The sequence below is a fragment of the Ictalurus furcatus genome, chromosome 19 (genome assembly GCF_023375685.1).
Source record: "Ictalurus furcatus strain D&B chromosome 19, Billie_1.0, whole genome shotgun sequence".
NCBI lineage: Eukaryota > Metazoa > Chordata > Actinopteri > Siluriformes > Ictaluridae > Ictalurus > Ictalurus furcatus.
This window is the reverse complement of record NC_071273.1, coordinates 11,277,999-11,292,075: the sequence shown is the minus strand read 5'-3', so window position 1 is coordinate 11,292,075 and position 14,077 is coordinate 11,277,999. Positions and strand designations below refer to the sequence as shown.

The 14,077-nt window shown below is 40.4% G+C and overlaps 1 protein-coding gene across 1 annotated transcript; it reads left to right on the top strand.

The window, feature by feature from the left end:
* The first annotated feature begins 11,669 nt into the window (after positions 1-11,669).
* On the top strand, positions 11,670-13,845 carry LOC128623132 (calcitonin gene-related peptide 2). Its single transcript, XM_053650018.1, has 3 exons — positions 11,670-12,163; positions 12,883-13,020; positions 13,479-13,845. Exons 1-3 carry the CDS (start codon positions 12,060-12,062, stop codon positions 13,657-13,659), a joined length of 423 nt encoding a protein of 140 aa, XP_053505993.1. The 5' UTR covers positions 11,670-12,059; the 3' UTR covers positions 13,660-13,845.
* The last annotated feature ends 232 nt before the right edge of the window (positions 13,846-14,077 follow it).

The window sequence follows — 14,077 nt, the reverse complement described above, 5'->3', positions numbered from 1 at the left end:
ACGATCCACCATCTACAAAGTGCTCTGTGAAAGAAGCTAGAGCTAAGGTACCACCTGAATTGATGACAGAATTAGCAGAACTTAAGACAGGTGTTGCTTCTCTTAAGGGTCTTAGTGCAGAAATAGCTCAGATTAAGGACACACTACAACAGCCTATGTTTCAGCCCCAGTCCTATGGGCCACCTTCAGTGAGAATGTCAGACAGAAACCCCCAGCCAGTTTCCCACCAGCAGTATTATAGCAGCCAGAGCCAGTCCCAAGCCCCGGCCCCAACACAACCCCAGTATGCCCCTCACCTGTACACTAACTACTCTGCTCATGTCCGAAGGAGGTGCTTTGTCTGCCAGCAGACCAGATCCAATGAACGTTGTACGCACTGCTACCGATGTGGGAGTGGAGAACATTTCCAAGCTGGGTGCAAATCAAGAGGAGTTAGACCATCAAGAGAGGCTCCTTTAAACGAGAGAGGGTTACCACTGAGGGATGAGTGTTAACCATAGCCAGTGGATGTCCCAGAACTGTGAAAATTGTGGCAAGAAAGATTCATCAAAGGAGCTGAAGCAATGTTCATCCTGTAAAGAGACACTGTATTGTTCCAGAGCATGTCAACAACGACATTGGTCTGAACACAAAAAGAAATGCACTCACCTGATAACTGACAAGGGCAATGGAAATTTTCCCTGCAAAGACAAAAATGCACACTACTTGCCACCCCTAGCTCTAGTTGGCAACTTGCACAAAATCAACTCACTAGCTGGCAGACAGTGTCTTGTCGAATGCTATCTGAATGGTCACCAACTCCAAGCTTTATGGAACACAGGGTCCCAGGTGTCAGTCATTGATGAAAAATGGAAAGAGGAATACTTACCAAGCTTCGGACTGAGAGATGTTTCAGAAATCCTGGACTCACCTGACCTCACATTGACTGCAGCAAATGGAACTGAAATGCCTTACCTAAGATGGATTGAGACAACCTTCCGGCTCGCCTCAGAAACTAACCAAGCCAATGAACTGCTGATTCCAATACTTGTGATGAAAGGGTGTCACCTGTCCCATCCCATAATAGGTTTTAATGTCATCGAGCACATCTTGGAAAAGACTGATGAGAGCAAACAGTACAGTACTGTGAAGAAATCTTTCCCAAGTCTCAAAAGAAATAAGGTGAGCGCTTTCATACAGGCTGTTAGTGCAGATGAGTATGCAGTGAAAACAAAGAAAGAGATGGGTGCAGTACCAAAACACAGTAGCATTCAGATTGAGTGTCGTGTAGCTGCCCAGCCTTTTAAAGATGACATGACCATGTTGTTTCAGCCAGACCTGAACCCCCAGTGGCCAGATGATCTTGAGTTCTAGGACACACTAGTCAGAGTCAAGAAAGGTGTTTTTCCAGTCATCGCTGTTGATGTTTCTAACCCAACTGACCACGATATTGTTTTGCCAGGGTGCACTGTAATTGGCACAGTGCAAACCGTAATGACTGTGTTACCTGCCCAAATTTTTGAAAAGGCTTCAACACCAGCCACCGTGAACCACACCAGCATCCAGGCCCCATGTAATGGTAGTGAACAGTGGGATCCACCTGTAGATGTAAGTTACTTGAAAGAAGAACAGAGACAGATAATTAGACAAATGCTCAGAGAAGAGTGTCATTGCTTCTCAAGATCAGACAATGATATTGGCTGTATTGAAAGATTGCAAATGGCCATCTCTCTTAAAGACCCAGAACCAGTCAAACGCACATACATCTCAGTACCCAGGCCACTGTACCAGGAGATGAAAGGTTACCTTCATGACCTAATAGCACAGGGCTGGGTTAGGAAGTCGAACTCGTCGTATTCTTCCCCTGTTGTGTGTGTGAGAAAAAAAGATGGCACCCTTCGGTTGTGTATAGATTACAGATACCTGAACAGTAAGACCCATCCCGACCGCCAGCCCATCCCTCGGGTCCAAGACATCATGGACAGTCTGGGTGGTAATGCCTGGTTCTCTCTTCTGGACCAGGGAAACACTTACCACCAGGGATTTATTTCTGAAGAAAGCAGACCAGTGACAGCTTTTGTTACTCCTTGGGGACTCTATGAGTGGATACGCATCCCTTTTGGGCTCATGAATGCCCCTGCTGCTTTCCAGTGCTGTATGGAGGAATGTTTGTAAGGGCTCCAGGATGACATCTGCATCCCTTATCTGGACGAAACTGGTCTTCAGCAAAAGCTTTGAAAATCATGTGGAGGATGTGCGAAAAGTGTTGAAATGCCTCAGAGAGTATGGCATCAAACTCAAACCAAGTAAGTGCGACCTCTTTAAACCTGAAGTCCGTTATTTGGGGAGAATAGTCTCTGCAGAGGGAAGTAGAGTTGATCCAGCAGATTTTGAAGCAGTTAGGGCCTTGAAAGTCATCAGACCACAGAATGTGGGCCAGCTCAGAAAAATGCTTGGGTTACTCACCTACTACAGGCAGTACATTAAAGACTTTTCCAGAAAGGCCAGTTGCCTGTATGATCTCTTGAAAGCAGATTCAAATGAGGTCCCTGAAAACACAAGAAAACCAAAAACAAAGGAAATGACTCATGTTGTGCCCTCAAACAAGCCAATCACGTGGACTGACCAGCACCAGCAGGCACTTGAACAGCTGATTGACTGTTTGCTCCATCCACCAGTGTTAGGGTTCCCTGATTTCACTCAGCCGTTCATAGTACACACTGATTCATCACATCAAGGCTTGGGAGGAGTATTGTATCAAAAACAAGGTGGCAAACTGGGAGTCATTGCCTATGGCTCCCGCTCGTTGACAGCGGCTGAGAAGAACTACCACTACCATGCAGGCAAGTTAGAATCTCTAGCTTTAAAATGGGCAGTCACTGACAAGTTCCGGGATTATTTGTACTATGCTCCAACCTTCACTGTGTATAGTGACAACAACCTGCTCACGTATGTCCTGTCCACTGCAAAACTGAACACAACTACTTCCAGGTAGGTTGCAGAGTTTTCTGATTTTCACTTCATGATAAAGTACAGACCAGGGAAAGAGAACAGTGACGCAGATGCTTTGTCAAGGATGCCACTGGATGCAGAGTCACTGATGAGAGAATATTCTGAGGAGTTGCCACCATTCAAGCTGTTGAAGTTCAAGAAGCAACCCTGCCATTTTCAGCCATATGTATGTCAGTCTCCACCGAAGGTGAGATAACAACTGCATCAGTCAGTCCTATAAGATAAGTTAAATGATGCACATAGATCGGACCCATGCATCGGACCCATACATCGGACCCATGCATGTGCTAGATAGTAAACTGTCAGGCTCCAAACCGCTAGCTAGAGAGTTAAAGTCATTCAGCCCAAAGACAAAATGCCTGTTCAGAGAATGGGAAAAGTTGACAGTAGACAGTGACGGCATTCTGTACAGGAAAACCAAAGCCCACAAACAGTTGGTCCTACCAGAACAGTACAAAGGAAACGTATTGGAAGAGCTGCACAATAACATGGGACACCAAGGTGCCGACCGCACAGTATCTCTAGTACGTGAACGCTTCTTCTGGTCCTATATGCAATCTGACATTGAGAACTATGTGACAAAAGCTTGCACCTGTCTCAAGCAGAAAAAGCCATGCCATGAAATGAGAGATCCCTTGACAAATATTGTGACAACACAGCCATTTGAACTTGTATGTATTGATTTCCTCCATCTCGACCGATGCAAAGGTGGATACGAGTACATCCTTGTCATTGTTGACCATTTCACCCGTTTTGTTCAAACATATGACCAAGGGGGAAAGTTTGAAAATCAGTTGTTCACTCACTTAAAGAAGCTCAGTGGCATGTCCGGGTCCAGAACAACACCATATCACCCGATGGGGAATGGCCAAGTGGAGTGGATGAACAGAAAATTGTTGCAAATGCTTAAGACGCTGACTGAAACACAGAAATCGAACTGGAAAGAGTCTCTGAACAAACTGGTGTATGCCTATAACTGTACCCGTTGCGAAGTGACAGGTTACTCACCATTTTACTTGCTGTTTGGGAGATCACCTAGGCTTCCAGTTGACATGCTGTTCGGACTGTACACAGAGTCAGGATCCAGTCAACCAGACTATGTGGAGAAATGGAAATGGGGTATGGAGGAAGCATACGCTATTGCAAATGAGAATGCTCAGAAAGCTGCTGAGAGGAGTAAAAGGTACTACGATACCAAAGTGAGGAGTTCAGTGCTACAGCCTGGTGAGCGGGTCCTGATCAAAAACCTGACACCAAGAGGAGGACCAGGTAAACTCCATGACTACTGGGAAAATACAGTACACACAGTGGTGAGACAAATGGGATCTGATCTGCCGATCTATGAAGTGAGACCAGAAAAGGGTAAGGGACGTTCCAGGGTCCTGCATAGAAACCTGCTCATGTCCTGTGGTCACTTACCTTTTGAGACACAGCCTGAAGTAACTAAAAATGACAAAAGTAAACAGAAAATAAGGCACACGCATGTGTCATAGCCAGAAGACTCAGATGAAGACAGTGGAGATGAATATGACCTTCATTATGAGCCAATTCAGGTCCCCACACCACCAGCAGTAACTACCAAGAGACATGTTAAGCAAGAGAGACATCCTGAACATGAGCCTGAACCAGTAGAACAGAGAGCTGAACTAGCAGTCCCTGTTGCCATGCCAACCCAGCCTCTCATTGGAGATCAACCGGAAGAGCTCATCACACCTGAAAACGTGCCGGATGAGGAGATGAACGTACCTGCAAAGAATCTGCCTGATTCACCAGATGCCTCTCCTGCATCAAGTGCTGCTGAACCTGAGGAGCCGACCTACCAGCTACCACAGAGAGAGAGACACCTGCCAAGGCACATCACCTACGATCAGCTGGGTACTCCGTCCTGCTATAGTATCCAGCTATAGCTGCAGTTGTTGCCTTTCTACCCTGCACCAGGACTGGTTCCATGGTTGCCACCCTTGCAGCCATACACCCTTCAGCCACCCTGTATGTATGGACTCCAGCAAACGTGAGTTTACAGAAGTGATGTTCTGAAATAGAACCATGAACTACTAATGGACTGTTTTCATAGATTGTTTTCACGGGCTGTTGAAATGAACTTTGAATTTGCAGACTGCACAGATCATTGAAACCGATGGACTATTGATCAAGAGTATGTGCAAAGACTCTTTATGGACTGTTTATACAGTAGCCAGTCAACAGATATGGACTGTGAATATGGACTGTTGACATATTCGAACTGTGACCTTTGACCTAAGTACCACCTTACAGAAGAGGATTTCCAGTGTCAAGTTCTTGAGAGACTGTTTAAAGGACAGTTGTTTGATTGATTTAATGTCGAGACGACATTTATTTTGTAGGGGAGAGTGTAACAAGTTAAATAGTCAAATGTTTAAAAAAGAGAGATAAAGAGTGTTTATTTTTCGTTGTTGTTCCATTTTAATGTGTTAAAACATTGATAATTCAAGTAAGTATAACGCTGATCAGTCATCTATTAGGATGGTCTGAATACTCTACTCTGGGATTGATTGCTTTAGTCTCCGCCCACATACCTGGAGGAAAAGTGGTACTTTTCCATTAGAGTAAAGCTCTCGTAGAAGTAACACCGACCGTCATGCTTGTGACTTATTTCTCCTCTATATAGATAGGGGGACAACAAAGACACTTTGGGAAAGGTTTATTCTTCATATTGTCTCAGGTAGTCCCCCCTACGCCCACCCTTGTTATTATCACTTCTGACTTGCTCATTAGGAATGTAAATCTATATCCAGAAATCTGTAAAGCTGCTTATGACAAATTTTGTTTTGGTTTACTTTCCCTTTCTTTTGTAGTTATTTTAGTTTACAGGCTAGAATTGTCTGATATTCTGTCTATATTAATCCAACCTTTCTGTTTTGCCCTTAATTGCTTCCCAACATACTGTAGCTCCATTAGTCTTGTTTATTAGTCCATTAGTCCTTTAGTCCATTAATACATGCCTAAAGAAGTAAACATCAGACATGAATTTAGCATAAGAAGTGAAATATTCCATTTAGCACCAGAGATGCTCTATACATTTAAAGCAGTCCAACATTAAACAAAGAAATTTGCTTTCAAGTGTATTAATGCATGGGAATTCACCCAGTCCATTGCAGTCCATTTCATAATATTAAACTAATACTGTACTTCCCATCATCCTTCACTAAGAAAAACTTTTCTTTTTTTTTACTGTAAGCAGTACATAAGATACTACAGTATATAATAAACAGTACAAAACAATACGTGTTTGGAGTGTACTATATTATATTATACGTTTTTGATGTCATAATTTCTTTTTCTTTTTTTTACATTAAGTGAATTGTGTACAAAAAGGGTTCAAATGCATTTCAATTTTATAAGAAAAAAAAACTAGATAATTTCATGAGCTTCCTCTTTTGGAGTTTTTTCAGATTAAATTGAATTAGATTAGATTTGATTACATTTAGAGAATACATACCACAGATGCATAAATAATGAATATTTTAGACCTTTAATTTTATTATTTGTTTTTATTAAGCAATAGGAAGATAGGTAGAATATGAAGAAGTCATTAATACTCCTGCTTACTAATTAATAATTGATGATTCAGTCACACATTAAATTTTTATAAAATGTGTCCTTAAATTTAATACTTATACAAAACATCAGTGTTATAGAATATCTTGTAGTTCTTTTTCTGATATGTGTACACAGGGAAGATGGAGGATGGATTATTGTCCTCCTGTAACACTGGCTCTAAACCTGTAGGACCCTGTGTGTGGTCAAAATGGAGTGACGTACATTTCAGCTGCATACATGGCTCCTGCAGGAACAGGGTGAGCCATTCTGCTCCAATTTAATATATTACTTTATACAAAAAAGCAGTACACTGGGTTCAATGTTAATTGAATGCACCCAAATAAACTACACTTGTACACTGAGGACCAACCTATCAGCATGTCAAAGTACCTTTAGACCTTCTTCCTCCAAAGTTTGGTATGGAGTATGGTATGCATTTTTTCCCCTCTTCTATCCAAACATTCCATGGCTGGGTACTGAGTGAGGAAAACTGATCAGCAGTGCTGGGTCAGTGTCCCTTGGACAGAAGCTGTTCTACAATATTCTGTAACTATATTGCTTTGGTGAGTGGTATAGTTAGTGATGGTTGGTTGTGATATTAGATGGGAAGGATAAAATCTACAATCTGTCAATATCTGGACTATGACAGGGTTGAGCGATGCATTAGAAATAAATGTCCCTTTGTTGCCATAATAAGAATGATATGGGGCAAACTATTCCACATACTCTAAATGGTAGAATGCAACTACATTCATGATTTCAGTTTGTCTAAAGCCCTTCAATACTGTGTGCGACATGTTCCCAAGTCCCTAAGATCCAAGTCCAAGTCAAGAGCATGAAAAGGATATGGAAACATTTGTACTTTTTGAAAATGGACAGCAAGCGAGCCCCTGACAGTTGTGTAACACCGCTGCCTCGCTTTGGATTAATTGATTGCTTTTCAAATTAAATGACACAAAGATTATGACACAGTAAGACTTGGCTACATTGTTATTGTTTGATGTTCATTTATATAACAGCACTTTTCCAATAGGTGATAAACGCGGGCCTTCAGATGCGTCACGTGTGTATATAAAAATGCTGGCTTGGTGTATTTAGAAAATAATTGTTGTGATATTTGCTGCTGCAGCACATACTGGTAGGGAATAAATGAATGAGGAATGAATAGAAAAATGTGGTGTTTGATGCTGTCATGTGTGGTAGTAAAGAGAGAACTGGTAATTGAGAATGCCAAACCAAAATGCCTTGTGTTTTTCATGAGTCTCTGTCTTTAAGTCCAAGTCAAGTCTCAAGTCAGTTGTTCACGAGTCAAGTCAAGTAATTTTTTCGCGACTTACGTGTGACTCAAGTCCAAGTCGCAGACTTGAGATTCCATCTCTCTACTGTGTTTCCAAAGAAACAGAAAAATCGTTTTTTTGTACAAATAATTATAATAATAAAAACTAAACGAAATGTTCTGCTGTCTGTCCTTTGGATTGGACAAAATGTGCTTAGTCTATCTACAGTATCTCACAAAAGTGAGTACACCCCTCACATTTCTGTAAATATTTGATTATATCTTTTATCGTGACAACACTGAAGAAATGACACTTTGCTACAATGTAAAGTAGTGAGTGTACAGTTTGTATAACAGTGTAAATTTGCTGTCCCCTCAAAATAACTCAACACACAGCCATTAATGTCTAAACCGCTGGCAACAAAAGTGAGTACACCCCTAAGTGAAAATGTCCAAATTGGGCCCAAAGTGTCAATATTTTGTGTGGCCACCACTATTTTCCAGCACTGCCTTAACCCTCTTGGGCATGGAGTTCACCAGAGCTTCACAGGTTGCCAGTGGAGTCCTCTTTCACTCCCCCATGACGACATCACGGATTTTGACTCCATCTTCCATTTGAGGATGCCCCACAGATGCTCAATAGGGTTTAGGTCTGGAGACATGCTTGGCTAGTCCATAACCTTCACCCTTAGCTTCTTTAGCAAGGCAATGGTTGTCTTGGAGGTGTGTTTGGGGTCGTTATCATGCTGCAATACTGCCTTGCGGCCCAGTCTCCGAAGGGAGGGGATCATGCTCTGCTTCAGTATGTCACAGTACATGTTGGGATTCATGGTTCCCTCAATGAACTGTAGCTCCCCAGTGCTGGCAGCTCTCATGCAGCCCCAGACCATGACACTCCCACCACCATGCTTGACTGTAGGCAAGACACACTCGTCTTTGTTCTCCTCACCAGGTTGCCGCCACACACGCTTGACACCATCTGAACCAAATAAGTTTATCTTGGTCTCATGAGACCACAGGACATGGCTCCAGTAATCCATGTCCTTAGTCTGCTTGTCTTCAGCAAACTGTTTGCGGGCTATCTTGTGCATCATCTTTAGAAGAGGCTTCCTTCTGGGACGACAGCCATGCAGACCAATTTTATGCAGTGTGTGGCGTATGGTCTGAGCACTGACAGGCTGACCCCCCACCCCTTCAACCTCTGCAGCAATGCTGGCAGCACTCATACGTCTATTTCCCAAACACAACCTCTGGATGTGATGCTGAGCACGTGCACTCAACTTCTTTGGTCGACCATGGTGAGGCCTGTTCTGAGTGGATCCTGTCCTGTTAAACCACTGTATGGTCTTGGCCACCGTGCTGCAGCTCAGTGTCAGGGTCTTGGCAATCTTCATATAACCTAGGCCATCTTTATGTAGAGCAACATTTCTTTTTTTCCAGATCCTCAGAGAGTTCTTTGCCATGAGGTGCCATGTTGAACTTCCAGTGACCAGTATGAGGGAGTGTGAGAGTGATGACACCAAATTTAACACACCTGCTCCCCATTCACACCTGAGACCTTGTAACACTAACAAGTCACATGACACCGGGGAAGGAAAATGGCTAATTGGGCCCAATTTGCACATTTTCACTTAGGGGTGTACTCACTTTTGTTGCCAGCAGTTTAGACATTAATGGCTGTGTGTTGAGTTATTTTGAGGAGACAGCAAATTTACACTGTTATACAAGCTGTACACTCACTACTTTACATTGTAGCAAAGTGTCATTTCTTCAGTGTTGTCACATTAAAAGATATAATCAAATATTTACAAAAATGTGAGGGGTGTACTCACTTTTGTGAGATACTGTACATCTAGTTTCACAACTGATAGTGGATATGACAGATGCATGAATCTATAGTCAAGTCTATTGAAGTCTACTGAAGTTAGCCCTATAATTTGCTTTCGATAAAAATGTCTGCTAAAAGAATAAATGTAAATGTAAACACATGTATACCAGCTGTCCATAGGCACTACTGGGAAAGTGGTGCACTTAGACAAATTATATACTGTTGATAGCATGTCACGCAAATAGTATAAGAGGATGATGTCGCATCCAAAGATTCAACAAATCATAAAAGATTGGCTTGGATGGATGATCTTCAGAAAAATGTTACAGACATTTAATGGAGAAAGATCTGTGTTCAAGCATAGTTCAATTGACCTTAATCACTCTGGATAAAATAACTGTCTTCTTGTTTAGCAATGGAAAGACTCGCCTATTCAATCAAACCAAAAAAGCACATTTTTTATAAGAGCTGGGATTCCTTCCTTCACTTTCTAGAACAGAATGAGTTGAGTCTTTAGTAATACCAATGAGTTTGATCAGGTCCCTTTTTATGAATATATTAGCACAGTTGAGTGTGTATGAATATGTGAATCGTGTCTATTAATATTTATTGTAATATATTGGCCATTTTCTTATATGGCTTTCATGGTTGGGGGAGGAGGGTTATTCTTTGGTTCAGTTTTCTTTTCAGTTAAATTTAGCATTGCATATGTCATTTTCTTTGGAAAATAATAAAGGGAGGCGCAGAAAAAAGAGGATGTGTTCCTCCTTTGATTCAGCTTACTCCTCTGAGGTCCAGAACTGGATTTTTTTTATGACTATTTCTGTTGTGAAAACAATATACAAATACAATTACAGGTCATTATGAAGATTGTTCTTACATTAAAAACAAGGTTTAACTTAAAATAAGTAAACATTTTAAGAATGTTATTGTCTCTGCCTCTTTGTCTGTCTCTGCCTTTCACTGTCTGCATATTTCATCTGTGACTCAGTGCCTTTTTCATCGAATAACGAATTAAACTTGAGTGGAACATCATGGCTCAGGTAGAGGTGACTGTGACTGTCATGTGTCTGGTTGTGGTCTGTAGTTAAGAAGGAAGCTTTGATTAAAAAAATGAAAAATTCTAGACCCCAATCAAACTCAAATGTGTGACAGAGTCATGGGTTTTCTTCAGTATGTAGCTTATAACATCTTTCCCTACAAGCTCTGACCTAAGGACTTTTGGAAAGAATTATACAATTCAGAAGTTTGGTGGGCCAATCTGGTTCCTGCTAGAGCACAATATTCCTCCTAATTTTTCAGTATATGTGTTTTACTTCAACTCCTGCTGAAATCACAGTATTTTTGTGTTTAAAGCAAAGTAAATAGTAGTACAAAGCAAATAAAAGGAATTTGTCTGCCCTTATATCACCTAGAGAATGTACATAGGACCAGTTAACAGCTCAGAGGGAAAGCTTTTAGTCCATAATTCATAATTCCAGATTGAAGAAACTTTTATCACAGCAAAGGTTTATACCAAACTGAACAACCCACTGCTGTGAAGTCACCACCATCAGCGATGAGGATGACAAAGTGGATGACGAGGGCTTGAGGATGTTTTTTGACCTGTGCTGTGGGTTTGAATTCTCCTCCCCAACCCACTGCTCACATGGAAATTGAGGGCTATATTTGGAGAAGTGTGATGTCACAAGTGGTTGAAGGAGAAACCTATAACAGGCTTAGAGAAAACCAGTTGCAGCACCAATAACTCCTGCTGCTGCTCTCACCTACACCAAAACTAGGGAAGGTAAGCGATTTTTTTTTAAACATAATAGTAATAATATTTTTTTACCTAATAAAATAATAATAATTCTTATTGTGCCATCAGGCTCAGGTATTTATTAGATGGCATGCCATGAGCTGTTTAATCCTGCTGCCGTGTAGGTTGCAGGAGAAATTATCCATAAAGGTTTCTTCACATTTGTGCCAATTTTTGGCAATATAGGCAAGGAATAAAATAGCACATATTTGTGAAATAATGTTTTCTGGACTGTCCTTCCAGATGTTAAGTTTTCATTATTCTTTACATATTCTGATACTGCTACATAGTTATATGTTGCTACTTATTAATGATTACAGAGTCATGCAATTTCCAGAGGCTGCTCATTTTTAAACATGCTATAATTTATCTTGATCCTGCTGTCCTATGTGGTTTGTGTCATTCTGTTTGACTTGTACTTTTGTAGCCTTTATTGTTTTTACACTATTTGCACTTTATGCAGTTTAATTATTGTAATTAGTTCTGGATGCTTGATATTTGTTCCCAAATGAATAACTAAAAACCGACTTGACTTGACTAACTTATTCCATTGCACTGGAACTGGATTCATTCTTAAGCCGTTATTTATGTCTATTATTCAGAATCCTGCCATGTATCATCTAAAATTGCCTGCCCTGCTTTTTATGCTACTTGTGCTGCTGCAGTGTGTGACCACGGCACCAAACAACAGGTGAGCAAATGGGTCTGGTGTGAATAATTGGTTTTTACAGACCCAATCAAAAATAAAGTGTTTAAAGGATGACTTAAAGACAGTTAAATGTTGATTTAAGAGATTTTGCTGTGTAGAATTATGTCTCAAATGCTACATAATGTCCAACTGGCCTGATGCAATGAATTAAAGCACCAGTCTTGCAAATAAAAAAAATACTGTATGAACATTACTCATGCATGTAAATGCACATGATGTGTTAGGCATTACATATTAAATTTAAGGGTAATGGTATGTGTTTTCTTATGTATTTATATATCTATTTATGTATCAGCACTGCTTCCTGTTGCTGGTAGTACCTTTGCTTGTTGCATGTTAGTAATTTCTGGCTGACCTAGCACAAAGACATGTTTGTTTTCAAAATAGACTAATTTCTGTAAATCGCTCTGGATTATAGCGTCTGCCAAATATCATAAAATGTCATATGTATCATAAAAACGAGTGCAGCTGAAGGGTGTACTGTTTTCAAAAGCTGTAAGTAGAAATGGAAAAAGGATATTCGGCTAACAGTTAGAAACACTATTATTAGAGATAGGTGCTCCTGCCCTGTTAGGGGCATTTACAATGCTCTGAACGGAATGTGTTTGTCTTTATGTACTGCATATATTTTGATCAATTTTGAAGCAACACTGTTGACCTGAAATGCCTTTGTGAGCACATTGGCTGCTGTTTGCCTGTAGGTTTTCCATCTCCTCAACGGAGCCGGTGGATGAAACACTGGATGGGAAAATATGGACAGACCCAGGCTTGTTGATGAACCCTTTCCTCCAATTTGCAGGGTTGCAGACCAAGAGGGGACTCAACACTCAAGTCAACAGGTACTTGAGCTAAATGGTGAAAGGCTCTGAATTTTGCCACTGCCCTACTGAAACTGAGAAAGTGCCTTTGAGAGTGTTGCACTTATGTAATACCATGCAATAGGGTGAAGAAAAGTTTTTCCATTCAATCCCTTTGTTTGCTTTTTTCCCCATGGATAAGTTTGATACAATTCTTCTTGGTGTAACATACTACACTGGCAATTATTACAGACATCATTAATTATTGATACTTGAATTACTATCTTTTGATCACTGGTAATGATCATAATCAGTAAAGTTAAATTGCTGTATTTTGAATGATAAAATGAAATATTAAGTATGGTGTTATAATATTTATTGAAAAATAACAGTATGTATTGAAATTAGATTAAAAGCTGGGTTTGAGCTATTTTAGTTTCTAACAGGGTCATCAGTTCCAGATCATATTGAAGTATCTTCTTCACTTTGTATCTGATCAGCCTGCAGCACCACATAGAGAAGAGAAGATGCAACACGGCTACATGTATGACCCAGAGGCTGGCAGACTTCCTCATTCGCTCCAGTAACACTGTTGGCACTGTCTACATCCCCACTAACATTGGCGCAAACACCTACGGCAAGAGGGATGTGTTCCAATCACCCAACTCACTGCCTCTTTAGTCTCCTCTTGTGTATATATACAAACACAGAGCCACTGTAACAAAACTGGCCATAATAATGATGATGATGATGATGATGATGACGATGATGATGATGATCACAGTGACCCATCTGAGTTTTATTTTGCTGTTTTATTTTCCATGTCTGTGCCTTTTGTTATGAAACATACAACATTATAATGTACAATATCTGCTGCAAACAAAAATAAAATGTGAATAATAATGTATAATTATATAATTATAAGCCAATGAAAAGCAAAGGTTTTTTGTTTCTTTTTTGTAATAAAAGAATCTTAAAAGTACAATTCTGTGTGCAATGTCATTATAAGTCAATTTTGTATAGTAAATATTTCATAACAATATGACACTCATTAAAGAAAATAAATATCAGAGAAAATAAACATAAAGATGAATCAAGA

Coding starts and splice junctions, on each gene's coding strand:
- LOC128623132 (XM_053650018.1), top strand. CDS start 12,060: ATGTCTATTATTCAGAATCCTGCCATGTATCATCTAAAATTGCCTGCC. Junction 12,164..12,882: donor ACCACGGCACCAAACAACAG/GTGAGCAAATGG, acceptor GTTTGCCTGTAG/GTTTTCCATCTCCTCAACGG. Junction 13,021..13,478: donor CTCAACACTCAAGTCAACAG/GTACTTGAGCTA, acceptor GTATCTGATCAG/CCTGCAGCACCACATAGAGA.